This window comes from Girardinichthys multiradiatus, chromosome 8, assembly GCF_021462225.1.
Source record: "Girardinichthys multiradiatus isolate DD_20200921_A chromosome 8, DD_fGirMul_XY1, whole genome shotgun sequence".
Taxonomy (NCBI): Eukaryota; Metazoa; Chordata; class Actinopteri; order Cyprinodontiformes; family Goodeidae; genus Girardinichthys; species Girardinichthys multiradiatus.
The window spans coordinates 7,126,490-7,151,845 of record NC_061801.1 but is presented as its reverse complement, the minus strand read 5'-3'; the positions used below and the strand labels follow the sequence as shown (position 1 = coordinate 7,151,845).

Here is a 25,356-nt window from a genome sequence, read left to right as displayed (position 1 = left end):
CTCTTCGCTACATTCTCACACTACCCTCCAATTTTGCATTGTTTGCTGTTATTTCAACTTTTAACTTTGTTCTCTCTTTTCTCTTCCTAGAAACTACACCTGGCCTGACTCTGTGTCTACCTGTGACACCTTTCTGGAGAGGGGCATTGTCCAAGCTTCTGCTGGCAACAACTTATTGCTCACCCTCTACCGATGATCCACATGGCCCTGTCTTTTAGTGTTTAACCCTTTCTCTCTCCTAGACATGGTGATTGACTGAGCTTAACTGTGACTAACTCTATGTGCTCTCTTTCAGACTCTAACCTTGAAAACTGGCTCAGAGTTTATCTGTTCTTTCTTTCTAGGTGAAACGACTAAAGGAGCTACATCCATTAACATTTAATTTTCCTTCCCATAGAACGTACTCCTGGATCAGTGCTTCTTTGTTCTCTTTGTGTCTCTGTTCTGTTCTCTCTAACCCCCAGTCGGTCGTGGCAGATGGCCGCTCACACTGAGCCTGGTTCTGCTGGAGGTTTCTTCCTGTTAAAAGGGAGTTTTTCCTCTCTACTGTCGCTACATGCATGCTCAGTATGAGGGATTGCTGCAAAGTCAACGCCAGTGACTGTCCACTGTCTCTACATGCTCATCCAGGAGGAGGGAATGCTGCAAGTCACTGACTGGATGTAATCTGCTGGGTTTCCTTAGATAGAAAAACATTTTATCCAATTTGAATAAATAACTAACTTTGACTGCACTGTTAAATTGTTAGGATTAATTGGAATGTAAATACCTGACTGTTGTGAAGTGCCTTGAGACAACATGTGTTGTGAATTGGTGCTATATAAATAAAACTGAATTGAATTGACTTTGACTAGGCCATTCTAAACCATTTTTATTGTATTTCTGGCTGTATGTTCAAAAATGTTAGACTCTGTCTCAGTCTCAAATCTTTTACTGCCTTTAACAAGTTTCCTTCCAGGGTTGCTCTGTTTTTATCTCCATTACTCTTCCCATCAGCTGTGACAGGCTTCCGAGTCCTGGCTGAAGAGAGGCATCTCCACAGCATGATGCTGCCACCACCATGTTTCACAGTGGTGATGGTGTGTTGAGAACAATATGCAGTGTTCTTCCATCGTAACAATGGGTTTCTCGGTCGATTCTCTGATTAATGGTCTCCTTGCCAGGCCTGTCAGTTTAGGTGGAGGTCCATATTTTAATACGTTTGCAGTTGTGCCCATTTTCAGATTGATCAGTAATCTGTGATGTGCAAAATTTGGATATTGTTTCATCCTAACTCTGCTTTGAGCAACTTTCTTCCTCACCTGTCTGCTGTGTTCATTGGTCTTTATGATGCTGTTTGTTCACTAACCTCTGAGGCTTTCACAGAACAGCTGCATTTATTCTGAGATTAAATTACATACAGGTTTGACTACTAAGGATTTTATTTAGGGGTATCAGAGTAAAAGGGGACGAATAGACATGCAAATCACACTTTTCAAATGTTTTTTTAAAAATAATTTTTAAAAACGTATCATATTCCTTTCACTTACCAGTTATGCACCACTTTGTGTTGGTTTGTCACAGGCAAATCCTATTACATTACTTTGATATTTGTGATTGTAACGTGAATACTTTTGAAAAGTACCGTTAAGTATGAAGATCCCCAACATTGCATTGGGTCCTGTGACTTTTTGGCTCGACCTAAGTTGCTTTGTTTTCTTTAGATTTGCTTTGCAGCTTTATTTTTGTAATTTCTTGAATGTTAGCAGACAGGAGGGTGAAGACATTCGACACAGGTTGTCATGGCCACGTCGCTGACCAGGCGCACTACCGTTGTTGGCTTTGTTTCTTAAATTGCCAACAAATGAAACAGAAATCCTGAAGAGCACAGAAGATTTCCCTGTTGAACTCCGAGGGGTTTCCTCGCTGAAACCTAAAAATAGATCCCTGCAGCACCCTCACTGCAGTGATGCAAAAATCACGATCAGCTGGGAGTTTTGTTCACTTTTTTGATCATTTCATTTATCAGGATGCTGGGTGATCACATGAAGAAACAATTTATAAACCAAACTAGTTCTAAGCCCTTTTCCACGCCTTTCAGCTTTTCCTCCCTTTCTGGAGGATCACGTCATGTTGTGAGCATCTCTTGTGGTATTTAAAGAGTCCGCGCTTCTCGTCTTGCGGAGCGGAGAGAGCGCACCGGGCCGCAGCTGAACCACTCAGCCTTCCGGAGCTCTGTTGTGGGCGGAGACTGACGCCCCAAAAAGGTCCGCAGCCAGAGCGGGCACCGAGCATTTCGGGACTCCCCTCCCTCACACGCACACACACACACCCTCACACACAAACACAACGATCAAACTAGTCAATCCGTCCGAGGAACGAGGCATCATGGCAACGACCACTTGTACGCGTTTTACTGATGAGTACCAGCTGTACGAGGAGCTCGGCAAGTAAGTGTTCAGATCTTCGTGTCCTGTCTCCTGCATGCCGCCTGCATGACCCTGTCCTACCAGCGGACGCAGCGTGAGGGATGGAGGTCTGGAGGTCTCCCCATCTCCTCCCACCTCCCTGTTTAAAAAGCTTCTAAAATTAGCCTTTGGACTTCTTTAAATGGTGGAGCAATTTAGTATCAGTCATCAGATGTGCCTGATGATGATTGTCCATGAGCCCAGAAGCACTCCTGAGCATCCCCTACTTCTCCTCCTGCTCCTGCTTATTGCTCCTCCTCAGCCTCCACAGCCCAGAGGCTAATTAGGGACAAACAAACCTAATATGAAGGAAAAGCTCATGTGTTGGAATCACAGTGGCACACAGCTTAGCAAGGAGGTCAGAGAGCAATGCTGCTGCTTTTGATCTGCAGTGAATTTTGTTTTAAAAGAGAGGAAATATAGATCTTTTGGAACATGTGGCTGCAGATAAAATGAGAGAGTCTGAAGAGGCTATGGGTGCCACAGTGGGCAGATGCAAAGTGGACTCAATGTCTCTGTCGGGTTGTGCGTGGGTAGAGAGGCTCTCTCTGCAATGTCTGCCTCACAGGAACATTATTCCACAGTCGGCTCTGCTGGGCAGGCAAAAAAAAGAAGCAATTTGAGTACTGCAGGAGATCTTTTTTAACCCTAAATGATTATATTGAAGTTCAGCCATTATATAGTGACTGTTCTCTTCAGTTCTGTGTGTGTAAGCATATTGGAAGAGATAAGTTTGAAACAAAAGAGCTACTGGAAAAGCTGCAGCTGTTCCTGCTGATACCAGATCCTTATTGCTTGTTGTATGAATTTCTGTTTTATTAAAGATACAAGAAATGTGCCTAAATAACCTTTCTTAGACCAGCTGGAGGACGTGATCTCTCTCCAGGACATGACGAAAATACCTTGCAATAGTATTAGTACCCCTTGAACTTTTTCTCATTTTGTCACATTACATCACAAACTTAAATGCACTGTATTAGGATTTTAAATGACAGAGCAACACACAGCGTAATTGTGAAGCAGAAGGAAATTTTTAAAATTTTTCATAAAAAATCTGAAATGTGTGGTGTTTCTGTAATCAGCCACCTGAGTGTTTAGTTTGTAGCATTTTGGGGTGTATCTCTATAAGCTTTGTACATTTAGAGACTGACATGTTTGCCTATTCTACTTTCCTAGCTGTGGCTCCATGTTTAGGGTTCCTGTCCATTGTCTGTCCATCTTCCCATCAACTGTGACCAGCATCCCTGGCCCTGCTGAAGAAAAACATCCCCATAGCATGATCCTGCCTCCACCATGTGTAACACTGGGGATTGAGTGATCAGGGTGATGTTCTGTGTTTTCCTCATAAACATTTTTTTTTAATGTAGCATAAAAATGCAAAAACCTTGCTCTCATCTGACCAGAACACCTTCTTCCATGCATTTGCGGTGCTTGCTACATCACTTGTGGCAAACTGCAAATCAGACATCTTATGGTTTTCTTTCAATAGTGACTTACTTCTTGCCACTCTTCAAAAAAGCTATATTCTATTTCGTTTGCAAAGTGCCGCGTGCATAGAGAAAAACCCATGGCAAAGCCACTGTAGCTGATCTGTTTCACCAAGGATTATGCTGTCCCAAACTTGATCAGTTAATTCATATCCTGGAATAATATTATTTTACTGTTTCATGCTAGTGCATGCAAAAATGTTGGAAATGGAAAGCTAGAGTCACTGGGCATTTCTTAATATGCTACCAAAAGATTTGTTTTTCATATTTAAAAGACAACAAAACTTTTTCTATTAAGAAAAGATCTGCTCTGGGCCAATTCACAAACTTTGCTGATTTGTACCATTATTTTGTACCAATGTGCTGCCTTTTCGTCCCTACCAGATTCCAGCTAAGTCTACACTAACTACACTACTCTGGATTTTTCTTCAAACATACAAATTTCAGTTGTTTAAAAGAAATATGGTTTGTTAAGGGCTGCACGGTGGCGCAGTTGGTAGCATTGTTGCCTTGCAGCAAAAAGGTCCTGGGTTCAATTCCCGACCGGGGGTCTTTCTGCATGGAGTTTGCATGTTCTCCCCGTGCATGTGTGGGTTCTCACCGGGTACTCTGGCTTCCTCCCACAGTCCAAAGACATGCCTGTTAGGTTAATTGGTCACTATAAATTGCCCTTAGGTGTATGAATGAGTGTGTGCATGGTTGTTTGTGTGTTGCCCTGCGATGGACTGGCGACCTGTTCAGGGTGTACCCTGCCTCTCGCCCATAGACTGCTGGAGATAGGCACCAGCTCCCCGCGACCCACTATGGAATAAGCGGTAGAAAATGACTGACTGACTGGTTTGACACATCCTCTAGAATTTCAATCATAAACACTGAAATACCAGTGTTTTGCCAGCTGGAGGCGATAGTTTTTGCATTAATGACAAAAATTCAAACGGAATACATCTCAAGCATGGCTAAATCACTGCTAGGCTGAATATTGTCAGCTATAGCTCCTGTTTTCTTTGACCTCTTCAGAGGCATCTAATCGTGAGTCTGCAACAGTAATTTCCAGTTCTGACAACAACAAGAGCTGGAAAAGCACAGAAATATACCAAGAATGACTGAAGCAAAATCCCAAAATCAATTACACTCTTTCTGGATTTAGTATGGACTCAGACTGACAAGTCGCAGCCGGCCACGTGGATTGATACAACCAGATTCAGCCCAAATAACTTTATCGTATTAGCACAGATGTTTGTAGGCTGAAAAGACTGTGACAAACTTAGTAATGATCTCTTGTGAAAGTGTAGGTAATTACCATTTGCTAATATAATGAATTTCACAGATACGGACATTTTCAGTTTAAAATGTTTGGCTAAAAATTGCTATGATCATCTCAGACAGTTTCTTTACTTTTCTACAAACTGACTGGGGTGTGAAATTTATGCACCATGACTCCAGGTCAATTTTCCCCTTCACCAATTCTATGTCCATTCATACTTGTAAATTGCCAATTTAATACTTGTATACTTAGACCATTGTTTGAGTTTATTTTTTACTGTTATAACTGGTAATAAACCTAATATTACCTAATTCTGCTGTACATTATTAACTGAAAACTTTGTATTACATCTATTTCCATTTGTTTTAGTTCTGATCACTGTTTAGCTCGCTTGACTCATAAAATCTAACAGATTATGAACCTTTATCAAGCCAAAATAACTCTAAGCAACATCCTGCAGGTAGATATTGATTATTGCAGTCATGTAACCAAATTTTCTTGAAGTCATCAGTTCTCTAAGTGGCTGTGGAGTGTCCACCTGGCAGCTGCTAATTTCTGTATGTTAGAGCAAAAAGTCGCCAGTTTGATGGCACTATACGAGCAGAACTGCAAAGGTACAAAATGGCGAAGTGGTAACATAAACAGCTTGTGTCTACTATAGAACCTTAATAAAAAAAAAATCTAAACTATCCCTTTAGGGCAATGCAAGTCGCTTATTTATCATAAAAGAACACTTGGTTCATATTAGGTCATAAAAATGCAGGGTTAAGGCTCAGTTATATTTGTGCTTCAGGATGTCGCGCAGGACTATGCTGATGGCACGCAGGCCTGAACAAGCGCTGTAGGCATTTATCCATGCTGACCTTGGTGCAGTATTCTTCAAAAACACAGGGGGCAGTATTCTACAAAACTAGTGAAAATGTAGTAAAAGAGAGAAGAAACACTTGATGTCACACACCTGTAATGCATACAGTCTAACTTTGTAACACATTTATGTTTCCCTTACCATTTTTGTTTCTTGTTTTTCTTTTTTGTTACTCTTTTACTTCTGTTCATGAAGAAGCTATTTATTTGTGTGTGAAATAAATGTTTGCACATTTAACTTCATTCTTTCTAATCTAGAACAACGTTCACGGTCCTTGCCAAGTTACAAAAAAATCGTAGGTGCACGACCAGGCGCCGTGACAAGGGTGAGGACGGCGCCATTGCGTCACTGTTGGCACGGCACCCTTCCATGCGTCAAGTATAAACTTAGCTTTATGTTGACGAAACAGAAGTGTGCATAAACAATATTTTCAATTCAAATTTGATATTTCTACAGCTGCCTTGTGGTAAGAACGATGCATTACAAAAGATTGATTCTCAAAACAAAATGGATTTTTCAAATCAGTGCTCATTTCTCTTAGGAAAACAGATTTTCTAACAGTAGATGTTTTTTCAGTGTCTCATGTATGTTAGAAGTATTTTATTTTTGTTTTTCTGACTTTTGCATTGTCTGCAAAACACACAAATAAAAAGCAAGTGGCAAGAAATGCTTGAAATGCATAATTTAGGCCTGTCATCTCAAAATGATGCTGTTGTTCTTACATTTGATCATGAGGCAGCATTTTACAATGTGCCTCTCATTTACTATTCATGCAGACACCTTTTAAGCTTTCATGTCATGCATCTGAGGAGCATGTGAGTGCAGATTTACAGCTAAAGCACAGAGTCAATGTTAGCAGTCCTGGAGGAACTGAAGCAGCTCAAACTAGATCACTTCTACCACCATGCATCAGTCATGTTTGTTTCTGAAAAGCCTCCTTTAACATGTGCCAAACATGGCTGTTATTACTGAGCAACAACCTCAGTCATGCTGTTGCTCACCTTTATAAACTCAAAGGCTTTGTAATAAAAGGTACTTGCTATGCCTTTAGAGAGGGTTTGTGGTTGTGTGTACATTCTTAGTTTTAAGAAGAAAGGTTATCAGATTAGTGATCTGTTACCCTCTGAGATGAACTAATCCAGGTTTTTGGAGCCAAATCGGGCCCCCCTGCTGACTTGCACCTGCCCTGTCATGTTGAGGCTCTGCTGCCTTTTCCACGGCGCTGTGGGAAGTCAGCAAGTGTTATGCTTACTTACCCAGTCTCCCCATAATGTATGCGAGCTGAAGAGCTTGTAAGAGGATGGGGTTCTGAGGGGAGTGTGAGTGTTTTATTGTGTAACAATACTAAGGTGAGATGAAATTAGCTCAGACGGATGACAGAGATGGTTATTTCTGTCCCTCTCTGCAGGATTTGATGAACAAACGTGGTCCGAGAAGCTTCGGAATGCTACTCATCCCTAAAACGGAGCTCCTGATTTCACTAACATCACCTCAGTTATTTTCAGTATGAGGACAAAGACTAATCCAATGTTATATCATACACATTGTGACTGCAGGGCTTGCTGCTGTTGCACAGATACTAATTTTAGCAAAGACTTAAAATATCCTCACTTGAAAGTGGGATTCTAAATACAAGAAATACTGAATCAGAACTTTGTTTTGCATCCGTTTCTACTGTATTTAAATATAAAACAAATGTTCACAGCCCTGTTAAAATATAATATATATATATATATATACACATCTATACAATGCCTGGCCAAAAAAAAAGTCGCCACCAACAGAAAAAGGTCAGATACTCTAATATTTTGTTGGACCGCCATTAGCTTTATTACGGCAAGCATTCACTGTGGCATTGTTTCAATATCTTCCATTGATGATGGTAGAGTCTGACCGCTGCACAAAGCCTTCTCCAGCACATCCCAAAGACTCTCAATGGGGTTAAGGTCTGGACTCTGTGGTGGCCAATCCATGTGTGAGAATGATGTCTCATGCTCCCTGAATCACTCTTTCACAATTCAGCCTGATGAATCCTGAAATATGCCTTTGCCATCAGGGAAGAAAATATCCATTGATGGAATAACCTGGTCATTCAGTATATTCAGGTAGTCAGCTGACCTCATTCTTTGAACACATACTGTTGCTGAACCCAGACCTGACCACCTGCAGCAACCTCAGATCATAGCACTGCCCCCACAGGCTTGTACAGTAGGCACAAGGCATGATGGGTGCATCACTTCACCTGCCTCTCTTCTTACCCTGATGTGCCCATCACTCTGGAACAGGGTAAATCTGGACTCATCAGACCATATAACCTTCTTCCATTACTCTAGAGTCCAATCTTTATGCTCCCTGCGAACTGAAGCCTTTTTTTCTAGTTAGCCTCACTGATTAGTGGTTTTCTTAAGGCTACACAGCTGTTCAGTCCCAATCACTTGAGTTCCCTTCGCATTGTGCGTGTGGAAATACTCTTACTTTCACTATTAAACATAGCCTGGAGTTCTACTGTTGTTTTTCTTTGATTTGATTTCACCAAACGTTTAAATGATTGCTGATCACAATCATTCAGGAGTTTTTCTGGCCACATTTCTTACTCAAAGATGATGGGTCCCCACTATCCTTACAGTTTTTAATAATGCGTTGGACATAAAAGATGGGGAGAGAAGAATAAAGAAAGAAAGGAAGGCAGGTTGTGGTAGTGCAAAATGCTTATTTTGTTTCACAGCAGGGGAGCTGAGTACTCAGGTTGTAAGGTGTTCATTGTATGCTGTGAGTGCACTTTCCTTATTTGGAGTGAGATCTATCTGGGCTGAGTGAGAGAGTGAGAATTAGAAGGAAAGTGTGAGTCTCGCTCAAGAAGAGAGAGTTGCCGAGTTGCTGTTTAGGGACACCTGGTGAAATTAGGTAAACTTTGGGTTGGTAAACAGTCGACAGAGGGACAGATAAGGACATCATTTGTGGCTGAGGATATGCTGAAATCCGTCTGTTTAAATCAGCTTAGGCCATATAGGTCAGCGTCTGATAGCTGAGATGCCTGTTTTGATGCTGACAAAGCTCTTATGGCAGCTGACCCATCTCTTCCTCCTTTGTCCTGTCTCTTGTCTCCCAGGGGGGCCTTCTCAGTGGTGCGTCGCTGTGTCAAACTCTGCACAGGCCAAGAGTACGCCGCCAAAATCATCAACACCAAAAAGCTCTCCGCCAGAGGTGAGAAAAAAGAAAGTCACAAGACATAATCAGATACACAATGAATATGCAGAAGAAGCAGCATCTTTATACATGTGTCCTGGATCCAAGGGCCCACATTAGCATATTCTGGCACTGGTTTATTTCCAGTATGTAAAGCCTTCACATCGGTTACTCAGAAAGCAGCACATGATGGCTTCATTTAGAATCCAAAGCTTCTTAGTATCTGGCATCTTTAACTGCAGGCTGACAGCACTTGCAGTGTTGTAAAAAACATTTTTTTTCTCTTTTTTTCATCGCACTGTAATATTTCAGAAAACCTTTATATCAGACAAGGTTAACCTGATAAATAAATGCAACTCTTAATTATTGATGTCATTTTCCAACCATACAGAATCCCTTATTTATTTGCTTTTATGTCATAGTTAAACATTACAGATCATCAAACAAATTGTGATATCAGAGAACAATAACCTGAATAAATCCAATATGTGTTTTAAAAATTATGATGTCATTTATTGAGAAAAAAAGCTCAACCCACCAAGCCACATGTGAAAATATGCCAAACGTCTTTGTTAAATCCTGTTTTATCACATTTTTATGGCTTAATTTTGGTAGCCACAACAGGGTCTGATTACGGTTTGACCTTTAGAATCATAAAATAATTTTAATAGAACCTGTTCAACCACATGAAGTGGACCAAAGAATGTCAAAAAGCAACACATCATTACCTGATCTTCAAATGAAAAACAAAGTCATTTGCATCAGTCAGTCTGGCAAAGGTTACAAAGCCATTTCTAGGCCTTTGCGACTCTAGTGAAGAGTCATTACCTACAAATGGAAACAATTTGTAATAGTGGTAAACCTTCCATGGAGTGACTGACCTACCAAGATTACTCAAAGAGTGCACTGACAACTCACCCAGGAGGTCACAGAAGAGTACAACATCTGCAGCTCTGCAGATCTTACTAGTCTTAGTTAAAGTCACTGTTCTCCAGCATCTATCTCCAGTGGTATTGGGCAGAACGTAGGGTACACCCCGTGTAGGTTGCCAGTTAATCACAGGGTAAGAGACACACAGAACAAAGATATACACCCACAGACGATTTAGAGTAACCAATTAATGCAATCATGGGAAACATGGAAACTCTATGCGGTATCCAGGACTTTCTTGTTGCATAGTAACACTATTAACAATTGTCCAGTTTTCACCCCCGCCAACGGCCCTTATTAAAATCACCAACGACCTCCTCTTGGCAGCTGACTCCAGTCTCCTTTCCCTCCTTATCCACCTGGATCTGAGTGTGGCCTTTAACACCATCTCACACTCCATCCTCCTCCCCAGACTCTCTTGGTATCATAGTTACTCCCCTCTCCTGGTTCCATTTGTACCTGGAGAATGTCTGGCCATCAGTTTGAGACCTTAAGCTCAAGTGCATACCAGCAAGACTATCCCTGAAGTGCTTGTAGTGGCCTCTCCAAAGTCTGAATTTAAATATAATTGGGATGATGTGAGCTGATCTTTTTTGTGGCCTTCTCTTAAACATATTTTCATGCACTGCACCTCCGCAGTGGTGTAAAAGACTAACTAGCACTTAACGTAAACACTTGATTTTAGCCATTCCTACCAAGGTTGGCACAACCAGTTATTAGGTTTAGGAGGCTATTACTTTTTCAAATCTGCTCGGATTGGCTAGGATAGATTTTGTTCTAAATAAATTAAATCATCTTTTGAGAACTACATTTTGTATTCATTCAGCTTATCTTTGTCTGATTTTAAAATGTGTTGGATGATCTGAAATGTTTAAGTGTGACTAAAAAGCAGAAACAGAAGAAATCTGTAAGGGGTAAATACTTTTTCACACCGCTGTATGACATGTAAAGCAAACAGCATTTCATTTTCTCAGTTTCCTTGTTTCTCCTTACTTTAAGACGTAATTTTCCCCCTGTCAGTCCAACTATGACGAAGCAGAATCATCAAATAATGAGCAAATGCCTCAGAGAACGTCTGAAAATAGCAACATTTGTGTTATTAACACTGAGAACAGAGATGATGGGGTGAGACTGTGCTGAAGTCTATATCATGGCACCTTTATTAAAAACACAGCAGCTGCTCTCCGTCCTGCCCTCTTCTCAGGGAGGATGAAGTCCTTCATCGTTTTGCATTCCATGGCTGAAACAGCTGTGTGTGTGTGTGTGTGTGTGGTTGTGTGTGTGTGTGTGTGTGTTAGGTGAGGGCAGGACCAGCTGTCACTCAGCTAAATGCGGATTTTTGCTCTCCTCAGGATTCTCCACTCCTCTTGATTCACCTCTACCTTGTTCTGTCCATACAGTTATGTTTTTATCTTTTTATTTCTTTCTTTTCTTCTTGTTTTCTAATTTTCTTCTTCTCTTGATTCCTCTTTTGTTTCCTCTGTTCTTCGTTTTCTTTCCTGTTCTTCATTTTGCACATTAATTTGTTTTGCTTCTGTTTTGTTTGCTTAATTTTTCCTTTTTGTTCCTTTTCAGATCTTTTCTTTCTGACACCCTTTTTTCATTTGTTTTGTCATTATGTTGGTTCCTGTTTTATTTGCGCCACTTTTAGTTTTTGACTTTATTCTCAAATTTCCCTGTTTCCTGTCTGCCTTTCAGGAACTAATCATAAAAGAAGTTAATCATAAAAGTTGCATAATGTATTAAAACTTGACTTTAATTCAATTCATTGTTACTTTGCTCTTGTCTGTGGTTCTTTGAGTCATCTGTTGTTTCTTACTGTCTCATCTCCTTTGCTTTTTGGATTTAATGGGTCAACAGAGCATTTGGGACAAACCTGTAGAGTTAGAGGCATTCTTCGGGTCGTGCTCGCTCCTGTGTGTGTATAAAGCCAATGCTTAGTGTCATTGCTGGTGATAAACATTATGATGAGATATGCTACCTGAACCACCATGATATTTAACTATCACAGAACAGCAACCCTTCAAAGAGGTTAACTGATTATATTTACTTGGATCACACTGATTGTCATCCATTGTCTGTATTCCGTTAAATTCTCCTGTAGACCATCAGAAGCTGGAGAGAGAGGCCCGGATCTGCAGACTGCTCAAACACCCCAACATCGGTGAGCCTTATCAAACCTTTTTAATAATAAGTGCTGTGTTGAAAAAGAACAATCATAGCTGCTGTTTATGTCAAAGTTGCCTTCTATTTGAACAGGAACAGGTTTATGGAAACATCATTTGAAGGAGACCAAGTTCCAGTCTTAAATTGTATTTTAGTAAGAGTTTTTATTGATTTTTATTTTACTAGGTTTGTATGGCAAGGAGGTAAATATTAGCTGAATCTCACGTATGAGTATTTGGTACATTTGAAAATGTAATTCATCCGCAAATATACTTAACATGTTTGGATTGACAATAGTTATTATTTAATGTTTTAACAAACTATTTAGCTGGCAAAACCTGAAACAGCTTCTCTGCTGCTCGAAAGTGTTATGGTTTGCGAGATATAGGACCCCAGAATGCAGACGAGCAGGCAGCGTGATGGTAAGTGCAAAAGGTTTAATAACAGAAACTCACTCACAGCAGGAGGCAGGAAGAAAACAACAAACGGGCAGGCGAGACAGGCATGGCATGATCAAAAAACAAGACATGATCTGAGAACAAGACATGATATGAGAAAAATGTTTCCGCAATGAATGACAGAACAGGTGTGTATATATGGAGTGTAAATCAGGTGAAGCAAGACAGATTAACTAGGTGCATGTGAACTGAATAAAGTTGATTAACAGAGAACACAACGTAACACGAGCAAAACATGGCTTGAACAGAACGCAAATCTAAGGAAACAAACTAATAGAACTATAACTAGAAAAACATGAAACAAAAGCATAAACAGGAAAATAATAAACAGAAGCATGATTCAAAACTTGAGCAGTGAAAAACATAAGGAAAAAACCCGAAACCAAAAACCAAACAACCCCAAATCATAACAGAAAGAAGGCAAGAAATACATTTTCAGTGTACTGTTACCGTTGTAACGTTTTTGCTTATTAAATGAACTCTCGGTGCTAAGAACCCCTTCACACCTGAATAAACAAAATCACCCAATGGAGTCCATAGTTTCCAACACTGAAAGTCATCAGATTGTGAAAAAACCTGATTTCGATGGAAAAGCAACAAAACGTCATGGATAAATGACGATGCCTCATCAATGGAGCACCAGGACACAGACATGCTGCTGGTGCTACAATAACGGACTGTCATGAACTCCCCTTGGAAGCTGTGAAGGAATATTGGGGAGCACACCGCATATTCATGCACCCAGAAAACTTTTCCAGGACCCTGTGAATGCCTGACTGTTCTGGATCATTTTTATGTGATGAAAGTTTCTTTCAGTTCTAGGTTATTTCTTATCAAGACATGATGAAAATAATCTGGTCTTAATCCAGATAGAACAATTGTATAAATCTAGCTTTAGGTTGTCTAAAAGCACCTAACAGATTCCATCACATCCGTGTTTATTGAACAAAAGCAAAGCCAAAGACTTGACCTGATACTTTTGGGAACACCGCAGGGAAACAGAACATCCAATACAGCTGAAGAACTGCAAAGATGCTGCATGCAAATAGTTTCCATTTAAGTCCTAATATCAGACTGCAATGAGAACAAGCACATAGTTATGACAGAGTTGACACATTTGGGCTTTGTATGTGTCAATCTGTGACAACTCACAGCAGCACAGGAAATGTGTCGGCCTGACATCAGAAACATTCATTGGCTTTTCTGCAGACTGAATCCTTTGAGCGTGATCAGAACAGTGTGTAAACATGGAGTATTTCTTAGTGCTTTAAAAAAACAAGGCAGTAATGATGTGTGTGCCTGTTTTAAAAAAAAAACATTAGGAATGAACTTGATGCCTCTCTTACAGTTCGTCTCCATGACAGTATCTCAGAGGAAGGCTTCCACTACCTCATCTTTGACCTGTAAGTTTCTCCTGTCCATTTTTTCCTGTCATTCCTTCTAAATCCCACCCCCTGCCTTGCTCTGTACTGATTTTAAACTCCCATCCTTCAGTCTCTGCTGCATCTGTCTCCTCTAACACTTCCATTCTTTATGTTACATCCACATCTCTGCATTCCTTCTCCTTTTCTCTTCATCCCCTACTCGCATCCGAAGCAGTTTCCCCCATTACATAACCCCACTCATCCACCCTCCCCTCCCTGCTTGCGGCTGCCGCTTAAGCACACGCACACAAACATACACACACACAAACACACACACACACACACACACACACACACACACACACACACACACACACACACACACACACACACACGCACACATGCAGCCACAACTCCCCCGCACTGGAGCCAGTCTCCATGGCAACACTGTCAGAGAGAATCCTGCAGCCGGGGTTTCCCCCTAATGAGGACATCCCCCTCCTATCCCTATGTGTGTGTGTGTGTGTGTGTGTGTGTGTGTGTGTGTGTGTGTGTGTGTGCGTGTGTGAAACAGAAGTATGAAGTTTGGTATTTCAAACTCCATCCCTTACATTTCTCAGGGTGACAGGTGGGGAGCTGTTTGAGGACATCGTGGCTAGAGAGTACTACAGTGAAGCAGATGCCAGGTAAACCCTCTCTGTGTCTCACATGTGGACCCCCTATCCTCTGCATCCTCCCATCCATGTGTCACTCCTCCAGCCTCTGCAGTCCTCCGCAGCCCAGAGAGTTTGCCTCCTCTCATTAGCGGAAAGAAGAGTTTGACACATTTCGTGTATATGTACTTTTTTTCCCCTGTTTTTTTGGGCATTGCGCATTGTAGCTCTGACAGATCCCACCTCTGCACAGTGTTCCATAAGCCAAATTGCAAATGGAGGTCGAGGGAGCTTTCCCCAGAGTCGGAATTTACAGAGGAAAAAAAAAACTGCACATATGCCCACGCTGTAGCCCCTCAGGAGGTAGACCTAAATCAATTTGAGTGAGGAGGTGGTTTGCGGAGGCGAGAGGAGAAGAATAGAAAGGGACAGGAACATTAAAAGGAGGAGAGAAACAGGGATAATGAGAGACACAGTAAACAGATTTAGGCTGTCCCTTTTCAAAAACTCCCATAACATCTCAGCTTTCGCCTTCCTGCCACTGCTGAACCTGTTGCTAAGTTTTTCTTTCAGGAGTTGATTATTCTGGCTTGTGTTTGTTCATTCCAATAAAAACAAAATTATTGTTAACCAGTAATGAAGTTTTGTTATACCTTTGCTTATTTAAAACTACAGATCGTTTTTTGCCCTGCATGTAACAGGAACATGCCCCCATACTGTACATTTATGTAGGGGAGGTGACACATACGTTCTTTCCATCCATCCATTAGTTGTCTTCCACAAATCCAAGAGGTCGATGTATCCCAGGAGGTAACCCCAACATAATATGGTCCAGCAACACTCTCCAGCTCATTCTGGGGGATCCGAAGGTGTTCCTTAGCCAGAAGGAATATCCCTCCAGGAAGTTCTGGGTCTGCCCAAGGGTCTCCTCCCAGTGGGATATGCCTAGAAAGCCTCCAAAGAAAGGCTCCCAGGAAGTATCCTAAACAGATGCCAGTGCAACTTGCTGATTCCTTTCGATGCAGAGGGGCAGTAGCTCTGCTGAATTTCCCTGGATTACAGAAGTCCTTACCCTATCTCTAAGACTAAATCCTGCCACCCTACGGTAGTACCTTTTGGTTCAGGGTTTTCTTCATGAGGACAGGCAGGAGCAGTAGCTGCACTGCTGCAAAAGAGGTCCTGATCCATCAATTCATCTCACACTGCACCCAGCCTTCACTTATCTTGTTGAACAAGACATTTAGACTCCTCAGGCAGAGGAGCAGTTGACTGCTTTCCAGTTAAGAACCAAGGCCTCAAAATCTAAGGAGCTGACTAGTTATCCTTGCCACTTCATACTTGGGTGTGAACCCTTCAGAAATCACTGAGGGCCATGGCCTGTAGATGCCAACAGAATGATAAGTTCAAGAAGCTAAGATGAGACCCTAAGGTTCCCAAACCCGACAACCTTGTCTCCATAACTACGCTTTGAGACCAGTCCATGAAAACCACAAACAGGGTCAGTGACAAAGAGAGAGCCCTGACAGAGTTCAACCCACACTGATAATGAACTTGAATTTTTGCTGAGAATTTGGATACATCTCTTACTTTGGCAATCAATGATAGGATAATCCTTAAAAACCACCCAGGCACTCCATATCCCACAGCAACTGAGTCAAAATTTTCATGACCACCTCAGCTAATTTGTGAAGGAAAGGATCTTTTGCATTGTTCTACAGATACGACAAAACCCACACTGCCCCCCCTTCAACCTAAGTTTGAGAGTGGATTGAATTCTACCTTCTAAAACCCTGGAGTAAACTTTCCCAAGGGGGCTGAGAAGGCCAGTCTCTTGTCCCTTGTCCCCCCTCTTAAATATGATCTTTAATTTGGAAAACTCGAGGCTTCAGTTTTGTCACGAAAATTAGCACAGTTTTTACAATATTGTGCAGAGTGATCTGATGAATATCAATCTACTACTTAAAGCAATCGCACAAAATGGTCAGCTAACTTAATTTATTCATTTAAGTATAGTCATATCATCAACTTTGAGAGAGTCCAGCTGAAATCACTTTATGAATGAAGGGCAATTTCTTGCAACAATCCAGGCCCAGTTTAGTGATGATCTGTGAATTGTCTAGCATGATGGAGTGCAGAGTAACAACTAACAATGTGGAAAAAAGATCAGAACATTGAGATTTTGGACCCGTGGTCATGACGCTCTCTGAATATAAACACCCTGCTAACCTGTGGTCAGTTTTTAAAAGGAGTTCAGAGAAGCCTAACCATCAGTATGTAATTACTATAAGTCCTAATAAGACAAGAGTAGGTCACCATCAGTCAAGATTTTTCCAGACGTTGATATGCAGCATGCCAGAGAGAAAAAGAGCTATTGACTCCTCACATAAGTCTGATATATTACTAATTGATATTTTACTAATAAAAGCCTTTAAACTTGGGGCATGGCAGTTCCACAGGGGTAAAATGCTTGATCCAGAGGCCTCAGTCCTTGATGCAGCCCATTGCGGGTTCAACTCCCAGCCTAGTCAACCTTTGCTTCCCCTTCTCTCCAACACTAGTGGCAAAAAACCATAAAAAAGCCTTCAAACTTATTAAACTTTTTGTTGTTTTATACATAACATAGATAAATAAATATATAAATGAATATATATATATATATGTATATATATACATAGATTCAACAAGATGATGGAAACATTACTCAGAGAGTTTGGTCCATATTGACATGATAGCATCACACAGATGATGCAGATTTGTCGGCTGCACATCCATGATGCGAATCACCCAAGGCATTGGATTGAGATCTGGTGACTGTGGAGGCCATTTGAGTACAGTGAACTCATTGTCATGTTCAAGAAACCAGTCTGAGATGATTTGTGCTTTATGACATGGTGCCTTATCCTGCTGGAAGTAACCATCAGAAGATGGGTACACTGTGGTCATAAAAGGATGGACATGGTCAGCAACAATACTCTGGTAGGCCGTGGCATTGACACGATGCTCAATTGGTACTAAGGGGCCCAAAGTGTGCCAAGAAAATATCTCCCACACCATTACACCACCACCAGCAGCCTGAACCGTTGATACAAGGAAGGATGGATCCATGCTTTCATGTTGTTGACGCCAAATTCTGACACTACCATCCGAATGTCACAGCAGAAATAGAGGCTCATCAGACCGGGCAACGTTTTTCCAATCTTCTATTGTCCAATTTTGGTGAGCCTGTGCAAATTGTAGCCTCAGTTTCCTGCTCTTAGCTGACAGGAGTGGCACCCGGTGTGGTCTTCTGCTGCTATAGCCCAACCGCCTCAAGGTTCGACGTGTTGTGCATTCAGAGATGCTCTTCCGCATGCCTTGGTTGTAATGAGTGGTTATTTGAGTTACTGTTGCCTTTCTATCAGCTCAAACCAGTCTGGCCATTCTCCTCTGACCTCTGGCAACAACAAGGCATTTGCGCCCACAGAACTACTGCTCACTGGATATTTTCTCTTTTCCGGACCATTCTCTGTAAACCCTAGAGATGGTAGTGCGTGAAAATCCCAGTAGATCAGCAGTTTCTGAAATACTCAGACCAGCCTGTCTGACACCAACAACCATGCCACGTTCAAAGTAACTTAAATCACCTTTCTTCCCCATTCTGATGTTCGGTTTGAACTGCAGCAGATCGTCCCAACCATGTTTTCATGCCTAAATGCTTTGAGTTGCTGCCATGTGATTGGCTGATTAGAAATTTGTGTTAATGAGCAGTTGGACAGGTGTACCTAATAAAATGGCTGGTGAGTGTATATAGATGTTACAATATATATATATATACAGTACAGACCAAAAGTTTGGACACACCTTCTCATTCAAATAATTTTCTTTATTTTCATGACTATGAATATTGTAGCTTCACACTGAAGACATCAAAACTATGAATTAACATGTGTGGAATTATATAATGAACAAAAAAGTGTGAAACAACTGAAAATATGTCTTATATTCTAGGTTCTTCAAAGTAGCCACCTTTTGCTTTGATTCCTGCTACGCACACTCTTGGCATTCTGTTGATGAGCTTCAAGAAGTAGTCACCTGAAATGGTTTTCACTTCACAGGTGTGCCCTGTCAGGTTTAATAGGTGGGATTTCAAGCCTTATAAATGGGGTTGGGACCATCAGTTGTGTTGTGCAGGAGGTGGATACAGCACACAGCTGATAGTCCTACTGAATAGACTGTTAGAATTTGTATTATGGCAAGAAAAAAGCAGCTAAGTAAAGAAAAACGAGTGGCCGTCATTACTCTAAGAAATGAAGTTCAGTCAGTCCAAGCAATTGGGAAAACTTTGAAAGTGTCCCCAAGTGCAGTCGCAAAAACCATCAAGCGCTACAAAGAAACTGGCTCACATGAGGAAAGCCCCAGGAAAGGAAGACCAAGAGTCACCTCTGCTGCGGACGATAAGTTCATCTGAGTCACCAGCCTCAGAAATCGCAGGTTAACAGCAGCCCAGATTAGAGAACAGGTCAATGCCACACAGAGTTCTAGCAGCAGACACATCTCTAGAACAACTGTTAAGAGGAGACTGTGTGAATCAGGCCTTCATGATAAAATAGCTGCTAGGAAACCACTGCTGAGGACAGGCAACAAGCAGAAGAGATTTGTTTGGGCTAAAGAACACAAGGAATGGACATTAGACCAGTGGAAATCTGTGCTTTGGTCTGATGAGTCCAAGTTTGAGATCTTTGGCTCCAACCACCGTGTCTTTGTGCGGCGCAGAAGAAGTGAACGGATGGACTCTACATGCCTGGTTCCCACCGTGAAGCATGGAGGAGGAGGTATGATGGTGTGGGGGTGCTTTACTGGTGACACTGTTGGGGATTTATTCAAAATTGAAGGCATACTGAACCAGCATGGCTACCATAGCATCTTGCAGCGGCACACTATTCCATCCTGTTTGCGTTTAGTTGGACCATCATTTATTTTTCAACAAGACAATGACCCCAAACACACCTCCAGGCTGTGTAAGGGCTATTTGACCAAGAAGGAGAGTGATGGGGTGCTGCGCCAGATGACCTGGCCTCCACAGTCACCGGACCTGAACCCAATCGAGATGGTTTGGGGTGAGCTGGACCGTAGAGTGAAGGCAAAAGGGGCAACAAGTGCTAAGCATCTCTGGGAACTCCTTCAAGACTGTTGGAAAACCATTTCAGGTGACTACTTCTTGAAGCTCATCAACAGAATGCAAAGAGTGTGTGGAGCAGTAATCAAAGCAAAAGATGGCTACTTTGAAGAACCTAGAATATAAGACATATTTTCAGTTGTTTCACACTTTTTTGTTAAGTATACAATTCCACATGTGTTAATTCATAGTTTTGATGCCTTCAGCGTGAAGCTACAATATTCATAGTCATGTACTGTATATATATATATATATATATATATATATGTATATATATATATATATACAGGGGTTGGACAATGAAACTGAAACACCTGGTTTTAGACCACAATTTTATTAATTTATTAGTACGGTGTAGGGCCCAAACCATCACTGATCCACCCCCATGCTTCACTCTGGGCATGCAACAGTCTGGGTGGTACGCTTCTTTGGGGCTTCTCCACACCGTAACTCTCCCGGATGTGGGGAAAACAGTAAAGGTGGACTCATCAGAGAACAATACATGTTTCACATTGTTCACAGTCCAAGATTTGCGCTCCTTGCAACATTGAAATCGACGTTTTGCATTGGCATGAGTGACCAAAGGTTTGGCTATAGCAGCCCGGCCGTGTATATTGACCCTGTGGAGCTCCCGATGGACAGTTCTGGTGGAAACAGGAGAGTTGAGGTGCACATTTAATTCTGTCGTGATTTGGGCAGCCGTGGTTTTATGTTTTTTGGATACAATCCGGGTTAGCACCCAAACATCCCTTTCAGATAGCTTCTTCTTGCATCCACAGTTAATCCTGTTGGATGTGGTTCATCCTTCTTGGTGGTATGCTGACATTACCCTGGATACCGTGGCTCTTGATACATCACAAAGACTTGCTGTCTTGGTCACAGATGCGCCAGCAAGACGTGCACTAACAATTTGTCCTCTTTTGAACTCTGGTATGTCACCCATAATGTTGTGTGCAATTCAATATTTTGAGCAAAACTGTGCTCTTACCCTGCTAATTGAACCTTCACACTCTGCTCTTACTGGTGCAATGTGCAATCAATGAAGACTGGCTACCAAGCTGGTCCAATTTAGCCATGAAACCTCCCACACTAAAATGACAGGTGTTTCAGTTTCATTGTCCAACTGTATATTCTATCATCTATATCGATATAGATATAGATGTTATAATACAGTTTTTCCCAGTACAACTTCATGAATGTAAATTGGTCAGTCAGCAGAATTTTTATGTAAACAAATGAAAATAACTTGAAGTTTGATGACTTTCTTTTAATTGGCATTATTCTACGTTAACTGTGTAAGTGTGAGTGTTTGTGTGTGTAAGTCTGGATGTTTGTGTGTGGGAGTGTGAAGAACTTGTCTGTATTTCTGCCCAAAGCTTCTCACTGACACTTTCTTTTTGGTGTTCCATCTGTGCCCTGTTCAACTCTCAGTCCACCTAAATGGCAAAACCACATTTTATTCACTTAAACTTCTTCTGTTGTTAAGCCAAACAACAAAAACGCTAAGCCTTTTCACAAGCTGGTGCAAGTAGGATGTCAATGATGACCCCCCCAAAAAATATGTCACAAAATAGTTTTACTCGAGATATGGTGATAGTTAGCAGTAAAATATGGATTCACTCCACTAAAAAATATTCTGGTCTTATTTAGATAATTCAAGAAGGTCAATGAAAACAAAGTGTGGTAAAATGTGTTATCTGTTCCCAATCAAATGAGTCTAAAACGAGGAACAAGTGCAAACAAAAGGTTAGGAATGCATCAAAGCAAGAGAGCAGAAAACCTAAAATGAAAATGAATACAAAACAAAAGAAAAGATATTAAGCAAAAATGGACAGAAACAGGAGTCAATGTCTCATGACACTTAGACCCAGAAAAGCCAAACCAGAACCATCAACACCTATACAGAAGAAACAAGGTTTCAGTGATCAACGGAGAAGCAGTGATTGACTGTGGATGGTTGGATCCAAATAAAGCCCGTAAAGATGCCTGCCTGAATAAAACCAGTTCATATCCACAGTCATGGATGATGTGGGATATGTGAGGTAAAGGATCAGATGGCAATCCTTACATCTGAAGTGTTGTGACTACGAACACCCAAATCTGACCTTTTATACACCTTTCATTCAATAATACTGTTTTCATTAACTACCTTGAAAATGTTGTTGCTGGACTCATTTAGCCATAACAACCTGATGGTGTCCTGACAATGCTCAGAAGAAGGCCGGTCTGAATGTCCTAATGATTGTGGAATCATTATAGGTTACTGATTTAGAAAATCTGATCCCATACGTCAAAATAATCCATAATTATTCATTCATTTAGTCATTCATCTTCTATACCACTTTTTCCATAGTGGATCACGGGGGAGCTGCTGCCTATCTCCAGCAGTCTACGGGGGAGAGGCAGGGTACATCCTGGACAGATCTATAATTAGTTAACATTAAATAATGATTCATGTGTTAAACTAAACCTGTTTTTTTTCTACTTTAAATTATAATTGCATGTTATTAACCTTGTACTGTTTCAACCTGGAGATTGTACATTATCTTCAATTAACATTAATGTACTTCTCTCTCCCAAAGACTAAAGAATATTGTTGGAAAAAAAAAAGATTTCAATTGTTCTTATTGGCGGACTCGTGTGCTGTTTTTACAAGTTGTCCAAAGTCCTACGTGATTAGTTGATCAGACTTTGATATCTCCTTCCCTGGAAGCTGCCGGCTCAGTTACACTACACAAAAAAATGGCTCAAAAACATGTTAGTTTATAAAGAAATACAAAGTAGGGATGTTCCAGTGAGGATTTTTGCTAACACAGAGCCCCTAGAATGTAGGTTGTGTACCACTTAACTCACCAATACCATGTGGTGCCATTTTTCCTGTTGGTGACAGATATTTTGCTTACACTGCAATTTCTGCAGGACAGCCTCAATGTGCTTTTCCACCTGTATTAACTGGGTTAAGGAAGCTAAAATGTTATGAAACACATGTACCTTTACCACTTGTCTCTAACAGTATGTCTGACTCAACATATGCAGCTATAGTCTTCAGTAAACTCAGGTCCTGCTCCTGCTGAAGATTTTTCATGCTGAGGACTTTTCTGAAGTGCTAGGCTAACGTTAGCATGCTCACTCTCTGGTTTGATATGCCTTTTTGATAATTTAGTTTGTAAGATTTTCATTGCAATTCCAGTTAGTTGTGAATAGGCAATACGTACAAAAAAGTTGTTCTCTTGCTACATAAAAGTAGCACTTTACTGTGAATGTCATAAAACTGAATGATCAGTGTTTCAGGTGTTTCATGCTGGGTGTCTGAGCAGATTCTGCAGCACTGGTCGCATGTTAATGACAGACCAGGAGCTGAAGTAGCCAGTTATGTCCCTTTATAATGTGAATGTCAGTGTATAGTGTGAAAAAAAACTTAGATTGTCAGGAAAAACCCAGATTTGGTAGATCAGCAAAGTAATGTGCACAGCATATATTAAAAATAGTGCAAGCTGTGCACACGAAAGTAGACTATGAGCTTTAAATTGGCAGCACAAAAGAGACTCCATTTTTGTTTCCTGGGATCAGATTGGTACATTTTCCAAAGGAATACTTATGAACTGGTGTTGCATGTCATCCTAAAAGAACAAGTGTTATTATTATTTACTTGGTTTCACACATATTTCAAAATGTGAATCGGAAAAAAATATGTAATTACAATTATTGTTTTTGTCTGTAGTGTTTTTTACAAGAAAACATAAAATGTCAGATTACTGCTGTTGTCTGTACAGTCAGCAAATGGCAGAGTGCAGCTGCAAAGCATGCAGATCTGAGCTTGGATGTTTTTTCAAAGCTTTGAAAGAGTTGAGAGCCAAAGGCGCTTTCTTTTAATCCCCAAAGAGAGTAAAGTGTGTGTTACTATGTGTTAGCTTTTCTTCCCATGTCTTTCCTGAAGATCCCCTTCTCCCTGCACCTCTCTGTTTAACCATCCCTGAGCTCCCTGTCCTTCCCTTATTGTCTCCTTTATCTGCTCCTTACCCGTTGTTTTGTCTCCGCAGTCACTGTATCCATCAGATTCTAGACAGCGTGTCTTACACCCACCAACATGACATAGTGCACAGGGACCTCAAGGTGTGTCTGTGTGTCATTGTGTTGCATTGTGTCCCTGCATTGACATGCTTGTGTCCTATGCTGTTATCTAAAACATGGCTGTGATTTTAAACAGTTTGCCTGTGCCTGCTGTCTGTCTCTCTGTTTGCCTCCTTGTGCGTCTGCCTGTCTGCAGGTTTTTTGCTTTTGGGATTCTTGTTGCACTACTTTAAACCATAATAATCAGTTCTTGTCGGTCCTGGCAACAGGGCCCGCTGAGCCCAAGCGCAAGAGAGTGAGTATATGCAAGACAGTGTGTGAGAGGGTGAAGGTTGGCATTATAAAAGCAGAGGCTGAAGCTTTTAATCAAATACGACATTCCTGTTTGTGAATAAATCACACAGAAAAACAGGTTAGACACAGGGTCTCCCATGCAGAGCTGCATCTGACCATGTGCTGCTTGAATGAGCAAAGTCTGGCACCTTGTTGAAAATACAAAGCCGCACACCTTTTCGCCGAGTAGTTCAGATGGGAGTAGTCCTCACAGTTTTCATCATTGTGTGTGTGGAGGCGTGTGTGTTTTAAGAGTGATTCTTCTCCATGGGAATGCATGTGTGTGTGCGTATGAGTGTGTGTGAGTTGGAAAGATTTTGGTGGCTGATTGGTGCGTCTGCATGAATGTCACTGTGGTGGGCGGATTGTGTTTGAACTAACCTGCCCTCCCTGATGTCTGCATGCAGTCATTGCATCCAGCAGATCCTGGAGGCCGTGCTCCACTGCCATCAGATGGGGGTGGTACACAGAGACCTCAAGGTGAGTCACCTGCAGGGGTGTGCGGTGTATATGTGTGTGTCTCTCTGTGTGTGTTGTAGCTGTTTAGTTTTAAAACTAGCGAAAGGGACATGAACTACTGTTTAAGGTGCAGAAGAAGTGAGTCAGTTATTGAAAAAAGGGAGAGCATCTGTACATTTACTGATGACTTGCTGGCACCAGGGGTTGCTGGTGCCTGTCTTGAGTGGTCACTGGGTGAGAGGCAGGGTACACCCTGGACAGGTCACTGGTCACAGGGCAACACAGAGACACACAGGGTGTACAACCATGGACACACACTCAGACCTAAGGGCATTTAGGGAGAACAATCAACCTAACAGTCATTTTTTTGGATGCTGTGAGGAAGATCATCTTACTGCAGTTCAAATCAGTTCAATTCCTTTCAACCTATTCAGTTTATTTATATAGTGCCAGTTTCCAACAAAGGTCATCTCAATGCAATTTACGAGACAAAAAGAGCCAGTTCTTTTGTAACAATA

At 41.3% G+C, this 25,356-nt stretch overlaps 1 protein-coding gene across 7 annotated transcripts in view; it reads left to right on the top strand.

Moving 5' to 3' along the window:
- Window positions 1-1,993: 1,993 nt before the first annotated feature.
- Window positions 1,994-25,356, top strand: part of LOC124872448 (calcium/calmodulin-dependent protein kinase type II subunit beta) — a 71,490-nt gene continuing 48,127 nt past the window's right edge. For 2 of the 7 annotated variants that reach the window (XM_047372466.1, XM_047372461.1), the window contains exons 1-6: window positions 2,004-2,429; window positions 9,173-9,267; window positions 12,284-12,343; window positions 14,152-14,206; window positions 14,788-14,853; window positions 24,787-24,859. In XM_047372466.1, the coding sequence (XP_047228422.1) occupies window positions 2,368-2,429; window positions 9,173-9,267; window positions 12,284-12,343; window positions 14,152-14,206; window positions 14,788-14,853; window positions 24,787-24,859 (411 nt within the window). In that variant the 5' untranslated portion in view covers window positions 2,004-2,367. Of the gene's footprint in view, window positions 2,430-9,172; window positions 9,268-12,283; window positions 12,344-14,151; window positions 14,207-14,787; window positions 14,854-24,015; window positions 24,089-24,786; window positions 24,860-25,356 lie in introns of all 7 variants that reach the window. The other 5 variants (XM_047372459.1, XM_047372463.1, XM_047372465.1 and 2 more) reach the window with 5 other exon arrangements.